The sequence below is a fragment of the Narcine bancroftii genome, chromosome 5, assembly GCF_036971445.1.
Source record: "Narcine bancroftii isolate sNarBan1 chromosome 5, sNarBan1.hap1, whole genome shotgun sequence".
Classification (NCBI taxonomy): Eukaryota; Metazoa; Chordata; class Chondrichthyes; order Torpediniformes; family Narcinidae; genus Narcine; species Narcine bancroftii.
The window spans coordinates 89,399,176-89,423,530 of NC_091473.1; the positions used below are offsets into that span (position 1 = coordinate 89,399,176).

General features: G+C 40.1%; 1 protein-coding gene across 5 annotated transcripts in view; it reads right to left on the reverse strand.

The window, feature by feature from the left end:
• Window positions 1-24,355, reverse strand: part of LOC138763687 (5'-AMP-activated protein kinase subunit beta-1-like) — a 67,627-nt gene that overhangs the window by 39,884 nt on the left and 3,388 nt on the right. For 2 of the 5 annotated variants that reach the window (XM_069938265.1, XM_069938263.1), the window contains exons 2-3: window positions 22,729-22,841; window positions 10,944-11,161 (exon numbers count right to left, since the gene is read on the reverse strand). In XM_069938265.1, coding sequence (XP_069794366.1) covers window positions 10,944-11,111 — 168 coding nt within the window. In that variant the 5' untranslated portion in view covers window positions 11,112-11,161; window positions 22,729-22,841. The remainder of the gene's footprint in view (window positions 1-10,943; window positions 11,162-22,728; window positions 22,842-24,355) is intronic. The other 3 variants (XM_069938267.1, XM_069938266.1, XM_069938268.1) reach the window with 2 other exon arrangements.

A 24,355-nucleotide genomic window follows, 5' to 3' on the forward strand; every position in this document is an offset into this window, starting at 1 on the left:
AAAAGGAAATTTTCTAATTGTTGTAGAAAATGTCACAAACCTTTCCAACCAAAATAAAATGATGAAACAAAGCTTCCATAATCCTGATTACTTGCATTTTGATGCAAAGCATTCCACACAAAGCACACACACTATCACCCCACCACCACTGTCTATTTACTTTCAACTACAATTAGAAATTCTGCAGAGAAGGATGCTCTATTCCCCCACCACCCCCCCCAACCCAAACATTCCCAAAAATCTCCTGCAAAGCTAATAATATCATTTATTTATCTTCAAACTCTTGCCTTGGGTCCCTTAATATTTACCTTTTTCACATGATTAGTTTTTTTCGATTGAAGTAGATTTCAGATACCACCCATACAGATACTAATTTACACTGTTCGTTTCTGAAATTCAACCCTCCTTTCTGGGTATCAATTTCAAGTGAGTGGAGAAAAGTTTAGAGAGAGGTCACAGGCAAGTTTTTTTTTTGCACAGAGTGTTGACTGCTTGGAATGCATTGCAGGGGAGCTGCTGGAGGTAGTTACAATCGGGACATTTAAAAGGTTTTTAGATTGGCAAATGATTTAGGAAAAAGTGAATTATGGGTATGACGGGAAAGGATTAGATTTTTCAAGAATATGTTTATGTAAATCAGCATAAAGTCATGAGCCAAAATGCTTGTACTATGTTATCTTGCATGTATGGCTCATGACTTACACCTCATCCAAAACAAAAAGGTTTCCCCAAGTCAAATCCCCTATAGGTTTAAAAGCAGAGACATTTTTCAGAATCATGAACAAGTCATGAAATTCATTGTTTTGCAGCAGATCACAATACAGACATTTATATAAACTTCCTTACAAAAATAAATTAAAATAGTGTATGAAAAGTCAAAGTAAGGCATTGGGTTTCATTCATTGATCATTCAGGAATCTGATAGCAGCGGGAAAGAAGCTGTACTCATGTTGCTGAGGGCTCATCTTTAGGCTCCTGTACCTTTTAGATGGTAGCAGAGCAAAGAGGGCATGGCCTGGATGGTGGGGGTCCTAGAGGATGGAGTCTTAAGATACCACCTCTTATAGATGTCCTTGATGGAGTGAGGTCTGGTGCCGTGATGTCACAGGCCAAGTTAACAACTCTCTAGTGTTTTTTCTCGTCTTGCAACCAGCCAGAATACTCTCCACGGTACACCTGTAGACGTTTTCAAGTTTTTGGTGACATACAGAATCTCTTCAAACACCTCAAAGTATAACCACCAGTGAGCCTTCTTTGTGATTCCATTGATATGGTGGCTTCAGGACAGATTCTCAGAGATGTTAACACCCAAGAATTTAAAGTTCTTGACCCTCTCCACTACTGAGCCTTCGATGAGGACTGGATTGTGTTCTCCTGACTTCCTTCTGAAGTCCTCTCCCTGGTCTTGCTAACACTGAGTGCAAGGTTGTTGGTGTGACACCACTTAATTAGCTGATCTATCTCCCTCCTGTACGCTTCCTCATTGTTGTTTGCAATTCTATCATCAATAGTGGTGTCATTACTTCAATTACCACATTTTCAAAATTATTATGAAGCGGCACAGTTGAAATTTATTAATAGATTGTTTGATGTTCAGCAACCACCTGTTTAGGCTAAAGTTGAATTGGATCAAATTGCTGAAAAAGAAATGAGTCAATTTATTTATAAATGGAATCCTTTAATGTTACAAAAGTATAAATTGCCATTATTAAGACATATATTGGATATTTGGTATAAGCAGAATTAATTTATAGGCTCTAAAGGGAAAATTTCGATTAAGTCACTGGTGTATCAGAATAAATTAATTCCGTTTTCCTTGAATAATCCTTATTTGAAAAATTGGGAAATGAAAAGAATTAGTATTTTACAAGATTGCTTTGAGGCGGGTAAATTTTCTACATTTAATAGATTACAAGAGAAATTTGGTATTTCTGCAAATCCTATCTTTGCTTACTATCAAGTTCAAGATTTTTTGTGAGCACAATTTGGTAAAGATTTAATTTTACCAATTTGTGGAAGGAAACATGACTTTAATCAAGTAGGTGCCAAGACAGATGGGGATGAGGGAGTAACTCACACGAAGTTGTTGGAATGTGATAAGGATGCGTCCTTATCGGTTTCCTGCTTTTCAATCTGTCTTGTAACCATACTGTGCGAGAGGGAGTACATATCCTGCAGCAAATGATTGAAGACTTGTTTGTTTCAGGTTATCTGCCTGATACGGGCAGAGTCTCTGTTGTGGACTCTCCAAGGTTAACCTTGTCAATAAACTCTTCTGAAACGATCTCCCGGGCTGTGTTTTCTATTTAAATAATTATAGAGTCCTGAAGATATCGGCGACACAAGTCAATCTAAGTTTGAGATTTTAATGGTTGAAAAGGAAAAAGGATTTATATCGAATATGTATAGGTTGTTGCAAGAAAAGATGGATAAAGTTGGGTTATATAAGACAAAAGAGAAGTGGGACAAAGATTTAGATATTGAATTGTCTTGGGAGGAATGGTCAAATATGTGTATTGATAGTGTTACAAAATTAATGTGAGATATAGTATGGTTAATTATAATTTTACTTATCAATTATATTGGACTCTGGAGAAGTTGAAGAAATATGGATTTAGTTTAACAGATGTGTGTTTTAGATGTGGAGAAAAGACAGGTACTTTTATGCATTGTGTATTGACATGCAAGAAAGTTAAATCTTTTTGGGAAAAGGTTAAAATTTTTGAGAGATTTATTTACAATTCATTTGCAAATGGATCCAATGATGTGTTTACTGAGTTATATGAATACTGTTATTTTGGGATTGGCTGATAAGCCGCAATTGGTATTTTTGCAGTAGGGTTGCAAGAAAATGTATAGCGATAACTTGGAAAAATGATGTGGAATTGAATATACAAAGATGGCATAATAAACTGCAATCATGTTTATATTTGGAAAAAATAAAATAATTTGCAAAATAATTATTCTTTTTTTGTTAAAATGTGGAGTTTATATTTGGATTTTATGGCTATTGACCTTAAGTAAAAGTTATGTAAAGAGTTGGCACGCTGATTATTTGATTTTAAATGTATAATTTTTTGTAAGGCTCCGAGGGGTGGGGAGTGAGTTAGGATAGTGTAGTTGGTGGAGGGAGGGAGGATGGGGTGTGGGGGGTATTACATCTTTTTTCTTATATTTTGTTTTTTTGTCTTTCTTTTATATCTGCATTTTTGCAACTTTGTATTTTCTTTCTTTGTAATATTTCAAAAATTTTAAATAAAATTTTCAAAAAAAGTGGTATCATTGACAAATTTGTAGATAGCATTGGAATTTTGCCTAGCAACACAGTCATGAGTGTATAGTCAGTAGAGCAGAGGACTAAGACAGTCAATGAGGAGGAAAAGCTTCCAATTCATACTGCTTGTGGTCTTCAAATGAGAAAGTAAAGGATCCAGTTGCAAAGGCCAAGATTTTGGAACTTCTTGACCAGCACTGAAGGAATAATGGTGTTGAAGTCTGAGCTGTATTCTATGAAGAGCAGTATGATGCTTTTTTTGAGGTGAACCAGCACTGAATGGAGAGCCAGTGATATTACATCTGCTGTAAAGTGATTAGGCAAATTGCAGTGGGTCCAGACCTTTGCTCAGGTATATATAAATTCTGCCCATGACCAATCTCTCAAAGCATTTATCACAGTAGATGTTAGTTTCAGTAGCCCCCATTATCCGAAAGTCGAGCAATCTTATGAAATCTTTTGTAAGCCAAAATGGTTTAATCAAAGAAGCAATTACCATTAATTTATATGGAAAACATTTTTGAGTGTACCAACACCATTGCCCTGCACTCACTCAACAGCCTGGTCGGTATCAATCCCTACGCTGATCCCACTGCTCTATGCTCTCCCGACAGCCCACTATCAGTCCCCATTCAGATCCCTCTGTCTTGTGCTCTCCTGACACCCCACTATCAGTCCCCATTCTGATCCCACTGCCCCGCACTCTCCCGACAGCCTGCTATCTGTCTCTTCACTGATCCATCAGTCTCCACATTGATCCCACTGCCTGCTATCACCCCCCACACTGATCCCAGTGCCCCCTCTATTTTCGCTCTGCCTTTTTTTGTAAAAGCTAAAATTCTCTTTGGATTTCTTTCGGTTAGCGAAAAATGGTACTAATGTAGGTCTTTCATAAAGCAAAGTGGCAATGGTCTTTGAGACAGCTCACTCTGCTCTTCTTGGATGCCAGGTTGATCGATGTCCTTTTGAAGCAGGTGGGAACTTCTGACTGCAGCAAATGATAGGTTCAAAATTTCCATAAACACCCTGGCTAATTGGTTGGCACAGATTTTTAGTACCCTGCCAGGTACCCCATCAGGGCCTGATGCCTTGCGAGGGTTCGCCCTCTTAGATGATGTTCTGACATCACCCTCAGAGACAGATATTACAGGGTCCTCAGCCTTTGCAGGGATTCTCATAGGCACTGTTGTGCTCCCCTTCTCAAAGTGGGCATAGAAGGTGTTCTGCTCATCTGGTAGTGAAGCATCACAGCCATCTATAGTGTTCACCCTCACTTTGTAGCCTATATATTCTATTTTTTCCACTTAAAGCCGATCACTTGGTCCTGATATTCTGAGAATTAATGATTTAACAGTTTGTAATAAAGTCTATTGGAACTCATATTTGTCAAGTTTCACAGCATATTTACACTCTATGTAGCATCAAATTAAAATGATAACATTACATTTTCAAACAGGTAATGAAGGTTACACCATTCAAATAATCCTAATGTTTCTTTATAGAAAGTAGGAAAAATCTTAACAGGGATTTTATGCATAGTAAAGTCCCATAAACAAAACTTGTGTAACAATATTAATATTTGGGGAGAATTTATAAGATTTAGAGTAGGTCACATACATTCACACATTTTAAAACAGATCTTATTTGAAAGACTGAAGAATTCACATTGCAGGATCTCTGGAGAATGTAGGCACCTTTCACAAGTAGGTGTTAATTGAACTGATATCATAAAATGCTTGACCATGGTCTTGCTGGAGTCATGCTGTCTATCAATACCCTTTCTGCAAAGGTCACTCCTGGATGGTTTACCTAAGGTAACAACAAGATGGGAGCAGAAGGAAGAACTCCTGTTTGGTGGAGAAGGTGGGGGTTTTGCAAGACATGAGTCACATGCTCTCTTTGGAGTTGGAAGAGAAAGAGAGTTGAGTTAACAGCTCAGTTAGTCAGTGTGTGGGACACTGACAAGTAACTGAAAAGTGCAATCCAGGGAAAATTGTTTGAAACTGATGAAAACAAGTTCCAGAGCAGTTGATGGCTGGAAGTGCTATCTGTCTGATGTTTCTCTTGAAACAGAGGAAGGAATGGAACTCTGTGGTAGCTTGAAGAAAGAGGTTACCATCTAGAAGACCCTGATGGGGCAAGTTTCATCAGTGAGACCCTGAGGTGACTAGAGGTGGTACCTCAGTTGTGGAAATCCTGGAGCAACAAATATCTCTCTCTATAAACCCTACAAGAACCTTCCTGAGCGGTAAACATTTACCTTTCAAGCACCAAGCCTGGTGAACTTTATACATGTTAAATTCTGTGCACAGTATGGTGATTGCTTTCAACCAGAGAACTTGGAGGAAGGAGAAGTGAGATTGAATTGTGAAGCAAATAACTTTTCTTGAATTTACACACACATTACATACACGTGCGCTTAGAATTAGAAGGGGGTTAATTTGGGTTAGTTAAGAATAGAGTTAAGTTAATGTTGGATTCTATTTTCATGTTTGAAGTTGATTAAAAATAGCTTTTGCTTTGAAAGCCACTTGTCTTGGTGAATGTCTATTGCTGCTGGGTTTTGGGGTCCTTTGGGCTTGTAACACTTGTTTTCTGCTTTATGGATAAAGAATAAATCATAATCAAATATATTGGGTGGTACGGTAGTGTAGTAGTTAGTGCAATGTTGTTACAGCGCCAGCAATCAAAACCAGGGTTCTAATCACATGCTGTCTGTTAGGAGTTTGTTCATTCTCCCTATGTCTGTGTGGGGTTTTCCTGAGGGCTCCGGTTTCCACCCACCCTTCAAAATGTATTGGGGGGTTTTAGGTTAATTGGATTTAAATAGGCGGCTCAAGTTCAAAGGCCTAAAGGGCCTGTTAGCATGCTTATGCCTAAATTTTAAAAAATTAATACGAGAAGAAAATTGTGCAAAAAAAATACCTTGGGATTTCTCTGTTCCCTAAGGCGGCAGATGTCATTAAAACACTGGTTTAGATCAGGAATAAGCTGCAATAAATGTTGAATATTGCAAAAGACTTTTTCATACCCTTTTTGTAAATTTAGCAGCGAACAGGAAATTATTTGAGGATTGGGATGGGTTTTGAGAGGAATTTGCAGTGAATCTGGTTCTAAAAATTGTTGTTCAAGGAGAAGTTGAAGAGATAGGCTGATGACATTTTAAATTTATTTTCAACACGTTAGAAATGGATTCCAGCCATTGAAATTATGCTGCTCAATTACACCACCAATCTTGTATGTTTTTGGAGGAAACCGGAGCACCCTGGGAAACCCTATGCTCTTCATGGGGTAAACGTACTTGACAAACGTACCTGACAAACACCATTAGGTTCGGACCTGGGTTGTTGGTGCTGTAAATGTCTTGCTAACTACTATGCTACCCAATCAAAATGGAGGAGTTCAGGTCTGTCAGTTAATTGGGAGATTATGAGAATGGAATAGCACAAAGTGATTGGTAATAATATAAAAGATACAAGGATGACTACTTTTGGAAAAAATAGATTAATTCCATTTTCCATCATTAACCGATTCAAGGCAGCTTACCTTTAATGAACAATGATGTGAGGCGCATTCTCCAGTTAAGATGCGCTTTAGCATTCTCATGTGCCTTGGAGATGTTGTAGAATTTTGTTCAAGTAATATCAAATGTACATTATGCTCTAGATGGCATCCTTAAAAGTGTAATAATCAGCACATCATGGAAATTGAATTGCAGAAAATAATTTGGGCCACTCTTGTGGTAACATGAAAATGGTATTCCAACCACCCCTTTCACAGTTTGAATTCTGGGTATGAATTCATGACTTTTAAAGAGAGCATTACCATTGAGTCAAGATATACTGTTTGGAGTTTCTAAGGCGAATGAGTCACAACCCCAATCTTGCTGGTATTTTATTTTAACTTTTCCAAGACTAATTTAGAACATTATTACATACATCATATAACATAAAATAACATAATAATTACAGCACAGAAACAGGCCATTAGGCCCTTCTAGTCCGCACCGAACCAAACACCCCTCTCTAGTCCCACCTCCCTGCACAATGCCCATAACCCTCCATCTTCTTCTCATCCATATACCTGTCCAACCTTTTCTTAAATAATACAATTGACTCCGCCGCCACTATTTCTCCCGGAAGCTCATTCCACACGGCTACCACTCTCTGAGTAAAGAAGTTCCCCCTCATGTTACCTCTAAACCTCTGCCCCTTAATTCTTAACTCATGTCCTCTTGTTTTAATCTTTCCTCCTCTTAACGGAAATAGTCTATCCACATCCACTCTGTCTATCCCTTTCATAATCTTAAATACTTCTATCAAATCCCCTCTCAACCTTCTACGCTCCAAAGAATAAAGACCTAATCTGTCCAATCTCTCCCTATACTCTAGATGCTTAAACCCAGGTAACATTCTGGTAAACCTTCTCTGCACTCTCTCCACTGTGTTTATATCCTTCCTATAATTAGGCGACCAGAAATGCACACAGAACTCCAAATTAGGCCGCACCAACATCTTATACAATCTCAACATCACCTCCCAACTCCTATATTCCATGCAATGATTGATAAAGGCCAGCATACTAAAAGCCTTCTTCACCACCCTATTCACGTGAGTTTCTACCTTCAGGGAACGATGTACCGTTACTCCTAAATCTTTTTGCTCTTCTGTATTCATCAATGCTCTCCCATTTACCACGTATGTCCTGTTCTGATTCTTCTTACCAAAATGAGGCACCTCACACTTATCAGCATTAAATTCCATCTGCCATTTTTCAGCCCACTTTTCTAAGCAGCCCAAATCCCTCTGCAATCCTTGAAAACCCTCTTCATTATCCACTATTCCACCTATCTTAGTATCGTCTGCATATTTACTAATCCAATTCACCTCCCCATCATCTAGATCATTAATGTATATAACGAACAACAATGGGCCCAATACAGATCCTTGAGGCACACCACTGGTCACCGGCCTCCAACCTGACAGACAATTATCCACTACCACTCTCTGGCCTCTCCCTTTCAGCCAATGTTCAATCCATTTGACTATCTCAAAATTTATACCTAAAGACTAACCTTCCATGTGGTACCTTATCGAAGGCCTTACTGAAGTCCATATAGACAACATCCACTGCGCTACCCTCATCCACATTCCTAGTCACCTCTTCAAAAAATTCAATCAGATTGGTCAAACATGACCTTCCTCCCACAAATCCATGTTGAGTGCTCCTGATCAGACCCTGTCTATTGAGATGTTTATAAGTACTATCTCTAAGAATTTTCTCCATTAATTTACCTACCACAGACGTCAAACTTATAGGCCGATAGTTGCCAGGCTTCCTCCTTGAACCCTTTTTAAATAACGGAACCACATGCGCAATGCGCCAATCCTCCGGCACTATCCCCATATCTAATGACATTTGGAAAATTACCGCCAGAGCCTCTGCTATTTCCTCCTTCACTTCTCTCAATGTCCTGGGGAAGATCCCGTCTGGTCCCGGAGACTTATCCACCTTTATATTCTTCAAAAGCCCTAAAACTACATCTTTTGTAATCTCTATATTCCCCATATTTACCCAATTTGCTTTTTTTAATCTCACATCTCCCAATATCCTTCTCCTTAGTGAATACCGAAGAAAAGAAACTGTTCAATATCTCCCCCATTTCTCTAGGCTCCACACACAGTTTTCCGCTCTGATTTTCTAAGGGATCAATTTTGTCTCTAGCTTTCCTTTTACCATTAACATATCTGTAGAACTCTTTTGGATTAGTTTTCACCCTGCTTGCCATAGTTTCCTCGTACCTTCTTTTAGCTTTCCTAATTCCTCTCTTAAGATTCCTCTTACATTCAATGTATCTTTCAAACATCTCCTTAACTCCATGCTTCTTATATCTAATGTACACCTCCCTTTTTCTTCGAACCAAGTTTCCAATATTCCTTGAAAACCACGGCTCTCTCAAACCTTTTTCCCCTCCTTTTAACCTAACAGGAACATAAAGCTTTTGCACTCTCAAAATCTGATCTTTAAAAGACTTCCATCTCTCTACTACATCCTGCCCATAAAACAAATTGTCCCAATGCACACCCTGCAAGTCCTTTCGCATCTCCTCATATCTAGCTTTTCCCCAATCAAAAACCTCAACCCTTGGCCCTGACTTCTCTCTTTCCATAATGACATTGAAGCTGATGGGATTATGATCACTGGACCTGAAGTGCTCGCCAACACTAACCTCCGTCACTTGACCCATCCCATTTGCCAACAGTAGATCTAACACTGCTCCTTCTCTGGTTGGCACCTCTACATATTGTTGTAAAAATCTATCTTGCACACATTTCACAAACTCTAACCCATCCAGTCCTTTCACAAAATACTATATAAATAGTATTTTAAAATTAGAGTGTCATATGATTGTCCAAATCCTACCCAGCCGCCCTTCCCAACTGTTAACATTTTAAAAATCTAAAAAAAGAAGGGGTGTTGGTGCATGTCTTCATTAATTAGTCCACATCTTGATCTTCAGGAATTCAATGCTATGAACCGAACTATATTATTTAAACCTTTTTGGGGAAGTTAATTTTATCCTTAAGCCAGTATGATTCAAATAAGGTTGTCATATTTTAACAAACACATCATATTTATTTCTAAGATTATGTTATCTTTTCTAGGGGTGCAAATAAGTAGAGGGGAGTTGGACTTCCATGTAACAGCTATACATTTCTTGGTTACAGCTAGTGCAATCCTCATGAACTGTATTGATATTTTGAGCCAATGACCACAAGTTTACTCAATAAATACAGTTCTGGTTCCAATGCAAAATCTACTTCCATAATTTATGTCAACATTTCTGCCAAGTCATACCAAAAGGATCTTACTTTCACACATAGCCAGGTTGAATGTATAAATGTTCCAACCTCTTCTTCTTTGGCTTGGCTTCGCGGACGAAGATTTATGGAGGGGGTAAATGTCCACGTCAGCTGCAGGCTCGTTTGTGGCTGACAAGTCCGATGCGGGACAGGCAGACACGGTTGCAGCGGTTACAAGGGAAAATTGGTTGGTTGGGGTTGGGTGTTGGGTTTTTCCTCCTTTGTCTTTTGTCAGTGAGGTGGGCTCTGCGGTCTTCTTCAAAAGAGGTTGCTGCCCGCCGAACTGTGAGGCGCCAAGATGTACGGTTTGAGGCGATATCAGCCCACTGGCGGTGGTCAATGTGGCAGGCACCAAGAGATTTCTTTAGGCAGTCCTTGTACCTCTTCTTTGGTGCACCTCTGTCACGGTGGCCAGTGGAGAGCTCGCCATATAACACGATCTTGGGAAGGCGATGGTCCTCCATTCTGGAGACGTGACCCACCCAGCGCAGCTGGATCTTCAGCAGCGTGGACTCGATGCTGTCGGCCTCTGCCATCTCGAATGAATGTTGAGGATGGCACACTTAAAACACAAGTCTGGAATTTCATTTTTTAAACTGTGTAATTTTTGCTGTGTAAAGTATAATTGGTACATAAAATTGTATTGTATCAATCTATATCCCACATTAATAAATGATTTATTATCAGAGCACAATTTTACCAATATTGCTCTTAAATCCTTTTCCCCAAATCCATAAACTTTTTGTTCTTAACTGGAAATATACATCATTTAAGCTAGAAACATACAGCATAGATTCATACTCCACCTTTGAGCCTTGTGTATGAAAGACATTAGGATCATCTGAGCTATCTACCATAATCTTAGGGCGCTCATTCTCCTTTGATGACTGAGAAATTCCCATGCCGTCAGTACGTTGAGACTTGTGGCCTCCAAGGCGATCTGCTGCCATACGATCACTGCTGGTGTTCCCCATTGTTTAAATGGTATTAATGCTATTGTACAACAGTACAAGCACGTTCCTATCTGGATACAAAAAAATAAAAAAACTGTGTTTGTTCAGAAGAAAACAAATCTATGCTTTGCCAAAGATCAACCCCAAACACCAAAACTGTTGAGACAGACAGATCCGTCACATGGAGGTAGTACTTCACATTATGATCCATACTTTATTTCCTGCTTTGTATTGAGGCTTTAATATGTTAAATATATTTTACAATGAACAAACAGCTGAAGGTGGAAAAGAAAGTATTTAGGTTTCTTCTACATGATTTGTATAAATATACCACGTAGTGGGTTTGAACAGTACAAATTTGGTATTCTTCCTCTACAAAGAGATCATCTGTCTGCTGGTGGGTTCAAAGATATCATATCATGGTATTTCACACATCCCGATTTTGTGGGACATACATTGGAACTTTTCCTATCAGTTTTGCACATTTGTGTAGGAAATGAATCCATGTAACAGTAAAGTATTAAAGTAGCCATTCAAAATATGTGGATTTGAATTGATCAGGCAAATCTAAAATATATGTAGACTGCTAGAAAGGATTCATAAATTTTAGAGTTTAAACCTACTATAAATTTGAAAATAAATAATTGGTCATGAAGCTTAATTACTTCTAGATATTTTTCTCCTCTAGCTGTTTGAACATTGCAAAACATTTCCTTCATTTAAAAAAGTAGAAAATTGAGCAGCGGAGGTTCAGGTTTTATTTTTAAAAGTAATCGTTAAAGGATTAATCTCTGTGGAAATGCCACCATTGGTTAATTGCCATTCAACAGGAAATAATTAAGACTCCTTTCCTGTGTCAATTGACCCAATAATCCAAATTTGACCTTTCAGCAAAGAAATACTTAAAAAAAAAATGCAAAACTGAAGCAGGAACAAGGTATATAGGCCTTCAGCTCAATTTTAGAACAAGTGACAAATCTTTTACCCGACAATAACCATAGATCTTGCCAGGGCAAATCAGGCTCTTAGTTTCCACGCCGTCAGGTTTTCCTAGCAACAAGTTTCAAATAATCATCACTTATTCTTCGAAATGCCAGAGAATATAGATCCATTCTATATCATCTCATAGGAGAAACTCATCTCTTTTTACCATTAAGAGGCCATAATAATTCCTTAATACTTTAAACTAAAATTTAAAAAGTTTAAACTTGAAAACAAAGGGTTAAAAAACAGGTATTTAAAAGTCTGGCCAGAGAGGTCGAGATTGCACGTCTAGACTCTACGCCATCTTGCCACGCCCCCGACAAACTCATCTCAAAAGCCATTCTAGAGGACGACACCTGTCAGCTTGCACATCCTTTAGTGAGCAGACATCTCCAGGTCTGCAGTCCTCAACAGAGACCTTTACAATTTCAATAAAATTTTCTTAATCTGATATCCTAAATGCCAGGCAGTAATGGACAAAACTGACCTTCTTAATAAAACACAAAAAATGTTGCAAATAATATGTCAAGCAGCATCATAGAGAGAGAGAGAGAAAATAAGGTAACATTTCAGACCTTTGACTTTGATTTTAGCCTTCCTAATCGCTTGTTCAATGAACTTGCATGTTTAACCATAAGACCACTGAGTTTGCCCTGCCATTCAATCAGGAGCTGATCTATTTCTCCACTCAGCCCCACTGTCTGGCCTTCTCCCCATAACCTTAGATGCCCTGGCTAATCAAGAAACTATCAATCTGTCTTAAATATACCCGATGATGACCTGGCCTCCACAAATGACTGTGACAACAAATTCCACAGAATTATCATTATATGGCTTAAGAAATTCCTATGCATCTCTGTTCTAAGATGATGCCCATCAATCCTGAAGTTGTACCCTCATGTCCTACACTCTCCCTCCACGGGAAACAACCTTTCTACATTTACTCTGTCCATGTCTTTCAACATTCAAAATGTTTCAATAAGATCCCTGCTCATTTTCCCAAATTCCAATGAACACAGGCCAAGAGCTGTCAAACACTCCTCACATGATAACCATTTCATTCCCAGAATCATCCTAGTGAACCTCTTTTGAACACTCTCCAATGTTAGCACATCTTTTCTTAAATGAGGAGCCAAAATCTGCACAAAATATTCCAAGTCTCACCAGAGCCTTATAAAGAATCAATATGACATCCCTGCTCTTGTATTCTATTCCTCTTGAAATGAATGGCAGCATTGTATTTATCTTCTTCACCAGTCTCAACATGCAAGTTTATCTTCAGGCTATCCTGCATGAGGACTCCCAGATCACTTTGAATCTGGGTATTTTCAATTTTCTCTCCATTTCAAAAAAAGTCTTCCCATTTTATTTTTTTCTACCAAAGTGCATGACCATACAGTTTCCAACATTATATTTCATTTGCCATTTCTCTGCCCATTCTCCTAATCTGTCTGTCTATCTACAGCCTCTGGGATTCCTCTACACTACCTGCTCCTTCACCTACCTTCATATCATCTGCAACTTGGCCAGAAAGCCATTCATTCTGTAATCCAAACCATCAATAAACAAAATAAAAAGGAGCAGCCACAACATTGACCCCCTTGGCAGCCAACCAGAATTCAGTACTTATCCTCAAAGAATTCCAATAGGTTTATCAAGCAAAGTTTTCCCTGAAGGCTTTAGTCTATCCTATCATGTGCCTCCAAGCACTCCATAACCACATCCTTTACAATCCACTCTGACATCTTCTGAACCACTGACGTCAGGCTAATCAGTCTAATAATTTCCTTTCTGTTCCCTTCTTAAACAGTGAGGTCACATTTGCAATTATCCAGTCCTCTGGAACCATGCCAGAATCTATTTTGATTCCTGCACGATAATTACCAGTGCTTCCACAATCTCTACACTACTACTTTCATGACCCAAGGGTGCAATCCATCTTGTCTAGAAGACTTATCCTCCCTTAGACCATTCAGCTTTCTGAGCACCTTCTCCCTTGAAGTAGAAACTGGATTCACTTCCCTTCAACATCTGGTACATTGCTGGTATCTTCCACAGTGAAGAGTGATGCAAAATACTCATTCAGTTCCTCTGCCATCTACTTGTCTCATTATTATTTCTCCAGTGTCATTTTCTAGTGGTCCTACATCTACTCTCACCCCTCTTTTACTCTTTAATACTTGAAGAAGCTTATTGTATCCCCGTGATATTATTTGCTAGCCTACTTTCATACTTAATTTTCCCCCCCTTTAAGTTTTTTTAAGTTTTAAAAACTTCCAAATCTTCTGTATTCCCACTAATTTTTGCTTCCTTATATTGTTCAGAGCCCAAAGGACTAGAAAACCAGCAGCAACAGAAATTCACCAAGACAATAGCTACTAAAACAAAAAGTTTTTTTTTAAATACATAATAATAAAATCAATACTTGTTATGTCTCTCTGTGTTACTTGGGAGGCTTCTTAAATAACTTAGAGATGCGAGATTCAAATAACAAAGGAGACTTTACTTACTGATGCCTTCCACCATCTCAGAAAACAGTTAACACATGGATATATGTACACCACACACACGCCATTAAAAAATAGTTCACATTATCCTGACTATATAACATCCCTCCTTCTCAAAATAAAGAAAAATTTAGTGTTCTTTATCACTTTCTTTCCAGTGTAACTTAAGTAACCGAACTTTGTCATGATAATGAATATGTATGAGATGTACCGGAAGTCACGTGGTATGAGAGAGAGATAAGAGCACAAGCAGGAGAACAAAGGAAACTGGAAAATAAAGACCCTGAGAAGTTTACCTGATAAAACTTGTGTTTAATGTTTTATTAACTTCACATTTCGGGCCACAAATGTGACATTGGCGACGAGGATGAAAGAAGCTTGAAGAAAATTAAAGACTAAACAAGATTACAGAGGATTACAGACAACTTCAAGGTGATAAGAATTTTCTCTTTGACTCAGTACTTTTGGGACTGGAATATTTCCTCATGGCTGGTGCAGTCGGTGACTTTCTAACACATAGTGGAATTGCTCATTTTGACCCAACGGGTGATGCAAGCACTGTAAGTGTGAAGTGGAAGGCATGGCTGGAAGAATTTTAATCCTACGCCGACAGTCGTGGCCTATTTCTAGATACCGGTACAGTTGAACAGAAAGCGCAGAGAAGGGCGTTACTTCTTTTCACGGTTGGACCCGCAGTTCGGGAAACATTTAAGACACTTTTGAATACTGGAAGAAAGGATGAGTACCGGAAAGCGGTGTCACTATGTAGTGACACCGAATGCTACATTTCAACGCCATTTGTTTCGGAGAACGAGACAAGAAGATGGCCAGAGAATTGCTCAGTACGTGACGAGACTACGCCAGCTAGCTGTTGGATGCAATTACATGCCAGCTGATTTGGACAACCAATTATTGGATCAAGTCGTACAGCACTGCAGATCAGATAAACTCAGAAGACGTCTACTGGAAAGAGGGAGTGAGTTGGAACTCACCGATGCTTTAACCATTGCTGCTGCATTAGAGGCTGTTGAAGGGCAATTTCATACCATGACCCTGAGAGACAACTCAAGCCAGCAAATTAAGAGGCTCTCACATCGCCATAATCAGCCAAGATATACGTCGACACAGGACGTGGAGTGTTATAGATGTGGAAACTGAGGTCACTTTGGAAAAGACCCATATTGCCCGGCCAAAGGCAAAGTTTGAAGAAAGTGTGGAGGTAAGGACCACTTTGCAAAGAAGTGCAAAAGCAAGTCCAATGCAGACCAGAAGAGGAAGAGTACAACTTCCAAAGGTAAAGCCTGGGGGAAAGGAAAGTATCCTGGAAAAGATACCATTCGCCAGATAGACAGTGACGATGATGATACCCAGGAGGAACAGAGTTGTTACCAATTTACGTTGAATGAAGTACGTCATGAGAAGGTCCCAGTGATCATTGGTGGAGTGACAGTGTAGGTTATTGTAGACTCAGGCAGTGACAGTAATGTGACTGATCGACATTTTTGGGAGAAGTTGAAAAGGAAAAAGATCATCTGTACCTCAAAGAAGTGTTCCAAGTAACTGTATCCATACACAGCAACCAAGCCATTGCAGACCATTGGATGTTTTACTGCAACTGTTGAAGCTGGAGATAAGTACACCGAAGCAGAGTTTATGGTCATAGAAGAGAGGGGAGAACCATTGCTGAGTAGAAGCACAGCGCAAGACCTGGCAATACTTCATATTGGAGCTTGTGTCAATTCAATTCAGTCATACGAGGATATGAAGCAAGAATTCCCCGCAGTCTTCCAAGGAGTAGGAAAGCTGAAAGGTCGACAATTGAAGCTAGCGGTAGATGAAACGGTCAAACCCAAGGCACAACCAATGCGCCGAACTCCGTTTGGACTTCGTGGGAAAGTCGAAGCCAAAATTAAAGAATTGATCGAACAAGACATTATTGAACCGGTGGAACATTCGACACAATGGGTCAGTCCCGTAGTGATTGTGCCCAAACCAAAGGGTGACATAAGACTATGTGTTGACATGAGAATGGCCAATGAAGCTATAATTAGAGAACGACACCCTATACCAACAGTGGAGGAAATACTTCAAGAACTAACTACCAGCAAGGTATTCTCAAAAATTGATCTGAAATGGGGCTATCATCAATTAGAGCTGGATCCAGGTTCCCGAGATGTAACAACATTTGTGACTCACTGTGGATTGTATCGTTACAAGAGACTATCATTTGGAATTAATGCAGCTTCGGAGATCTACCAGTATGAAATCCATCGAGTGATTCAAGGCATTCCTGGAGTTGCCAACATTTCTGACGACATCATAGTCCATGCACCAACGGTTGAGGCGTGTACTATCTAGACTACAGGAGGCAGGCCTTACCGTGAATGGAAACAAGTGCCAGTTCGGTGTGTCAGAAATGGACTTCATGGGACACAGACTTACACAGGAAGGACTAAACCCTGCAGAGGCCAAGGTGAAAGCTATTGCAGAGGCACGTGCACCTCAGAACGCAACAGAGGTGAGGAGTTTCCTGGGATTGGTCAATTTTTGTGCAAAGTTCATTCCTAATTTTGCTACAGTGGCAGAACCACTAAGGAAACTAACCAGGAAAGGTGTACCTTTTCATTTTGGATCTGAGCAGAAGAAAGCGTTCACAGCGCTGAAGCAAAGCCTGACAGATGCAAAAACTCTTGGATATTACGATGCGGCGGCATCAACCAAAGTCATAGCGGATGCCAGCCCGGTTGGTTTAGGAGCCATGTTGGTCCAGATGCATGATGGAGGACCAAGAATCATTGCCTATGCCAGCAGATCATTATCAGATGTGGAAAGAAGATACTCTCAGACAGAGAAAGAAGCACTCGGACTTGTATGGGCCTGTGAGAGATTCCATGCATATTTATACGGCATTGAATTTGAACTCATCACAGATCATAAGCCATTAGAGGTGATATATGCACCTAGATCCAAACCATGTGCCAGAATAGAGAGATGGGTACTCAGACTACAACCCTACAAATATAAAGTAATCCACATTGCAGGGAAAGCAAACATTGCTGATCCGCTATCCAGATTGGTGAAGGATGGAGGTCCACAATCCAAGTCAGAATTGGGAACAGAAACAGAGAGCTTTGTACGCTTCGTAGCTATTCAGTCGACACCGAAAGCTGTGACTACGAAGGAGGTCGAGAGAGAATCCGAACGTGATCCAGAACTTATGGAAGTAAGAGAATGCATACAGAGTGGACAATGGGACAAGTGTACTCACAAGGCTTACATTCCCATTAGAGACGAACTTTGTTGCATCGGACAGTGTGTATTGAGAGGTTGCAGATTGGTGATACCGCAAAGATTGAGACCGAAGATTGTATCCTTACCGCATGAAGGACACCTAGGTATTGTTGGTACCAAGCAAAACCTCAGGACCAAGGTATGGTGGCCAGGTTGTGATAAAGACGCAGAGAAATTTGTTAAAACTTGTCACGGATGTCAAATCACAAGTAGGAGTAATCCGCCAGAACCGATCCGGAGTACGCAACTCCCGACAGGACCATGGATCAACGTAGCTGTTGATTTTCTTGGACCTTTACCGACGGGTGAATCAATTATGGTAGTGATAGATTACTACAGCAGATACTATGAGTACATGGTGTTGAAGTCCACAACCACTGAAAAAACAATACAAGCGTTAGCAGAGATATTTGCAAGATATGGATTACCTGTTACATTATACTCTGACAATGGTCCACAATTCATTTCAGAGACATTTGCGGAATACATGAGGACCACAGGTATCCACCATCATATAGTAACTCCGAAATAGCCGCAAGCCAACGGAGAAGTAGAGAGACAAAATCAGTCCATTGAAAAACGATTGAGGATTGCACACGCTGAAGGACAAAATTGGCGAGAAGCATTGCTATCTTATGTGGCTGTCTATCGAGCAACGCCTCATGCAACCACTGGAAAAAGTCCTGCAGAAGCATTTTTTGGGAGAAAAATCCGCACAAAAATGCCAGAAATAAAGGAAATCCGAGACGACCAGGAGATGAGGGACCACGATGCTGAAAAGAAAGGTGCAGCAAAGCTGTACACAGATTCGAAACGTGGAGCCAAGTACTCAGACATCATGCCAGGAGATAATGTTCTAGTGAGGCAAGCAACTGGTGGTAAGCTAGACACACCTTATTACCATCAACCCTATACTGTCGTATCCAGAAGTGGCAGTATGGTGACAGTCAAGTCTCCGACTGGAGTCCTGTATAAGAGAAATGTGTGTGTATCAGGTGTAAAAAAGGTACCAGTCCAGAGAGACATCGAGCGAAGAGGTTGAAAGGCCAATACGAGATGCTGAAACTGAGAGACCTGATGATGTTCCAGAGGCAGTTACCAGCACTCCTGATGAAGTGACTAGAGCGACAGAAACACCCGAAGCCGTGGTGAGCAGTATTTCCGACGCTGAGAGTGAACAACCGAGAAGCAACGACAATATCGCAGGCAGGCCGAAACGAAACCGGAAAGCGCCCAAAGAATACGAAGACTTTGTGGCATAGTTTTAATAAGAACTTTGGGACAGTATTTAATCTTATATCATAAAGTGCATGTATGAGTGCTGTAGGAAGTAAATTTTATGTAGTTGAGTTATAGTATTACCATTAGTTACGATGTTTGTAAGTTTCAGAGGGATATTGGTAAGTGAAGGTAAAGTTTATTTCTGATTAAAGGAGGGATGTCATGATAATGAATATGTATGAGATGTACCGGAAGTCACGTGGTATGAGAGAGAGATAAGAGCACAAGCAGGAGAACAAAGGAAACTGGAAAATAAAGACCATGAGAAGTTTACCTGATAAAACTTGTGTTTAATGTTTTATTAACTTCACATTTCAGGCCACAAATGTGACAAACTTGTACACTAATTTATTTTCACAGCTATTTTTAAGTAGTTCTTAACCATAGCACTCTGGCGGCAGTATGTTGCTTCGCCATCTTGTAGATTTGGCTGCGACCGTTGGCCTCTGTGTTGCTGGTACACATGTAGGTGATGTAGGTGTTGTGCTTTGCCTAACAACTGCTGGTTGTGGTCTCTTCATTTGATACCTCACTTGATATTGGTGTTGCAGGCTTTGATGATATTAAATCTTCTGCCTCATCACATCGTGTGTTGGCTGGAAGTGAATTTTGTTCCTCCTCAGCTGATTGCCAGAGTCTGCCTCAACAATATATGATCTTGGTGTCTCAGCTTCTCTGATGACCTTTGCTGGGGTCCATGTTTTCAACATCAGCTCTTGAATATGCACATTCTGCCCTCTGAAGAGGGCTGGCAATGTTTGTGCAAGTTTGTTATATTGCTGGCGTACTTCTTGCGTGTTAGCCAATCTTCTCTTGGTTTCCTCCTGGTCTTCTGGAGGGTGTATTTTGCTTGGCAGAGTTGTTTTCTATCTCCTGCCATTTAGAAGTTCTGCTGGGGACTTCATGTCAGCCCTTAAAGGTGTTGCTTGTAATGATAAAAGAGCTAGGTATGGGTCTTCTTTTGTTTCACAACACTTAATTAGTGTGCGTTTCACAGTTTGAACTTGTCTTTCAATTAACCCATGACCTTTGGGGTAGTATGTAGTGATTACAAAACCAGCTTTCTGAATTCTTATGACGTGAATGTGTTCCATTGTCACATAGTACTTGCTCAGGTATTCCTTGTTCTGCAAAGAGTGCCCTAATTTCTGAGGTAATAGTTGACGCTCTCAGGTCTTTCACCCTTTTGATGAATGGAACAGGCTACAATTTTTTAAATACCACTCTTGATTCTCGGTGAACAAGTCTGCTCCCACAGTATGCCATGGCCTGGCAGGTACTTCTGTGGAAATCAATTCCTCTTTTTGTTGTGTGTTTCTGTTGATCCTTTTGGATATCTTCTTTGTCTGGAGATCAACTGCAACTCCTGGCAGCTATCCAGAGCTAGAATTGCTGGTCCATCTGCATCCACCATGTAAAACGTACAGAGGATATTCTTTCCCTTATGGCAATCATTGATCTTGGCTCTCCCTAGCTGCTTGATCATGGGTCCACCATAGGTCTTTAACGTGACATTTGCTGTTTATAATGCATTGTCTTTTTAATACTCTTTTATTATGTTCCTTGGGAACATCTGAGTGGAAGGACGTTGCTTTGAGATCCAGTATCAAGCTTCACCTTTAGTTTCAATATCGTAGGCTTGTTCTGGATGTCCTCTGTATTTGGATCCTTGTGTGCAACTCAGTTCCTTCTTTCATCTCACCTGACATCTCGTGAAGATGTATGGATTCTATGTCCAGTATCTGGGTGTCAGAGACCTCATTGTTGTTTCCTTTTATATGATGGATCTTCTCCTTGTCTTTTTCCTCACAGGTATTACTGTTTTCTTCATACCAGACTTGCACATCTTCACCCAGTGGTTTGCTTTACCACAAGCTCTACATTCAGAACCGTATCCGGGGCATTGGTTTTGGTCATCGAAGGGGTGTTGTCTGTCACACTTCCTGCAGGTCTTGGGGGTTTGCTCTTTCTGATTGTGTTCTTTATAGCATCAACCCTTCTTTCTCTTTGCTGTGGGTGGGTCTGCATAGATAGGAATTTGATTTGCATCCTTATGGCTTCAAAGGCTCTGGTTGTGTCTATAGCTTTGGCCAACTTCAAGCTATCCTTCCCTATAAGAGGAACATTTGCAATTTCCCCCATATTAGTTGATCAACTAATCTACATCCTTAAATCTGCATTTTTCACCAACAATTTTTAGTCTCTTTTGGCTTGGCTTCGCGGACGAAGATTTATGGAGGGGGTAAAAAGTCCACGTCAGCTGCAGGCTCGTTTGTGGCTGACAAGTCCGATGCGGGACAGGCAGACACGATTGCAGCGGTTGCAAAGGAAAATTGGTTGGTTGGGGTTGGGTGTTGGGTTTTTCCTCCTTTGCCTTTTGTCAGTGAGGTGGGCTCTGCGGTCTTCTTCAAAGGAGGTTGCTGCCCGCCAAACTGTGAGGCGCCAAGATGCACGGTTTGAGGCGTTATCAGCCCACTGGCGGTGGTCAATGTGGCAGGCACCAAGAGATTTCTTTAGGCAGTCCTTGTACCTTTTCTTTGGTGCACCTCTGTCACGGTGGCCAGTGGAGAGCTCGCCATATAACACGATCTTGGGAAGGCGATGGTCCTCCATTCTGGAGACGTGACCCATCCAGCGCAGCTGGATCTTCAGCAGCGTGGACTCGATGCTGTCGACCTCGATGCAGTTATCAACGGTTTCAACAGTCTCTTGCATTAAGCCTGGGTTCAAGGTGAGAAGCAAACTTTGCAAATATCTGCTCTGGATCATTTTTCTCCACCTCTAAGTTCCCAGCTATTAAATAAGTCAAGGCCTCACTTCCCTGTCCAGAGAAGTATATAACTGACCTTCTCTCTTTTAAAATAGCTTTTGAATGCTAAATTGCATTTCTGTTGAAACTTTTAAAACAATTCAACAATGTCTTCAGCCTTCCTGTCCATCACTGGGTGAACTGCTGCACCAGCCATTTTTTTCTAGTAATGTTTTTTCCTCTTCTTCCCCTTCGTATTTCAGTGACTTACAATCAATTGTATGGCTTCATTCTTGTTCTCTTATACTGCTGCCACCATGTTATGTCTGTATTGTTTGGGAGTCTTTTTAAATAACTTAGAGATGCAAGATTCAAATAACAAAGGAGACTTTACTTACTGATGCCTTCCATAATCTCATGAAACTGTTTACACACATACGCCCCACAGTGGTGCACTACAGTTACTACAGTGAGAAGGGTGTATTCTTATGCGGTTACCAAATAGTTCACATTATCCTGACTATATCATACTTAAAGTATTACTATTAACTTAACTCAACCCCCTTTTAATTCTAAGTGCACGTATATGTAATGTATGTGTTCAGGAAAGTTCTTTTTCACTGTCCAATCATTCATTTTTCACTTCTCCAAGTTCACTGGTATCTTCCATACTGTGCACAGAATTGAGCAATTAAATTCACCAGGCTCTGATGCTTTAACTTAAGTTATTACCACTCAGGAAGGTCTTTATTGGTTTCAGAGAGATATTCATTGTTGATTGGACACACAAAATGATCTCCTTCAATCACCAAATGAAGTGTCTTACCAAAGAAACTTGCCCCCTCTTGAATTTTTTCAAACGATAACCTCTTCTTCCAGGTTATCGTAAGGAGTTCTTCTTTTTCCCGTTGCAGGAGAAATACTATAACCAGCCACAACCTGCAGAGATTTAGAATAGGCTGAACTCAGTATCCTTCTTAAAATGGAGTCTTGCCGCAGATCTGCCAACTTGCAGCCTTCACACAAACTGTTTGACAAACAATGGATGTTTTCTCTCTGTTTGTAAAACCACGTGGCCATCGTGAATTCTCAGCAACCTTTTCAAAAAGCTGAAAATATGTATCTATATCTCCCTCATCAAAAGAAGGAACTAGATTTACCTCTCTACTAGCCAAAAACCTCTCCCCAGGAGTTACAGCCTCAATCCTCTTACTTTCCTCCATCTCAATTTTTAACTTCTCTAACTGAAACCGTCTGTCCCTTTCAATCTGTTCCAAGTCATATTTTCTTTGTCTTTCATCATCCTCCCTCCATTTTTCAGCTTCTTCTGCCTCATATTGTTGTCTCTGCAACTCAAAGTTCTCTTTCTTTCTTCCAGCACCCTCCGTTTCTCTTTCTTCTTCCACCCTCAATTTCTCCAATTCAACAGATCTATCCTCCAGAAAATTTTATGTCTTGCTCAACAAATTTTCCTTCACCTAGAATATTTCACTATAATCCTCTGTATTTGTATGCTCGACTTCAGTCAGCTTTAATGCCTTAGCAATGACCATCACTTCCTTTTTTGTTTTGCTCTGCAGCTCTGCAAGTGATGGTTGTGACAAAAAAGTACCAACATCCATTGTCGCTGTTTTCCACACGCACAAGCTTTAAATTAGCTTGGAAAAACCAACTAACTAATAAATCACAAAACTCAAATTTTCAATCCGAAAAGACAATCCCCCAAATGTTATGGACCTAGAGGACCCCAAAGCCCAGCAGCGATAGAAATTCACCAAGACAAATGGTTAATTAAACAAAAGTTACTTTTAATTTTCTTTAAACATAAAAACAGGATCAAACTTTAACTTATTACTATTAACTTAACTCCCTTCTAATTCTAAGCGTACGTGTATGTAATGTGTGTACAAGTTCTGAAAAGTTCTTTGATTCACAGTCTAATCTCATTTCTCACTCTTCCAAGTTCACTGGTATCAGGCAATTCTTATACTGTGCACAGAATTTAACATTTATGAATCTTCACCACCAGGCTTTGGTGCTTGAAAGGTAAATGGTTACTGCTCAGGAAGGTTTTTGTCAGTTTTCAGAGAGTGATTTGTTGCTTATTGGACACAAACTGATTCCTTCTGTTCAGCCACTTCAGTGTCTTGCCAAAGAAACTTGCCCCATCATGGTTTTCCAGATGATAACCTCTTTCTTTCACATCACCAGAGTTCCTTTTCTGTTTCCCTTATTTCAAGTGAAACATTATACAGCCAGCCATCTCCTCTTGTATGGACAAGGGTTTTCAACAGACTGAACTAAGAACTCACAACTCTTATTCAAAATGAGGTTTCAAACAAGCTTGCCAGCTTGTCCTGTTCCAGTCCCAGTTGCTGCTGAACTGTAGAACTGAATTCTCTCTCTCTGAGAAAACCACATGACCCTCTTCGAAAAGCAAATTGCATTCAGAC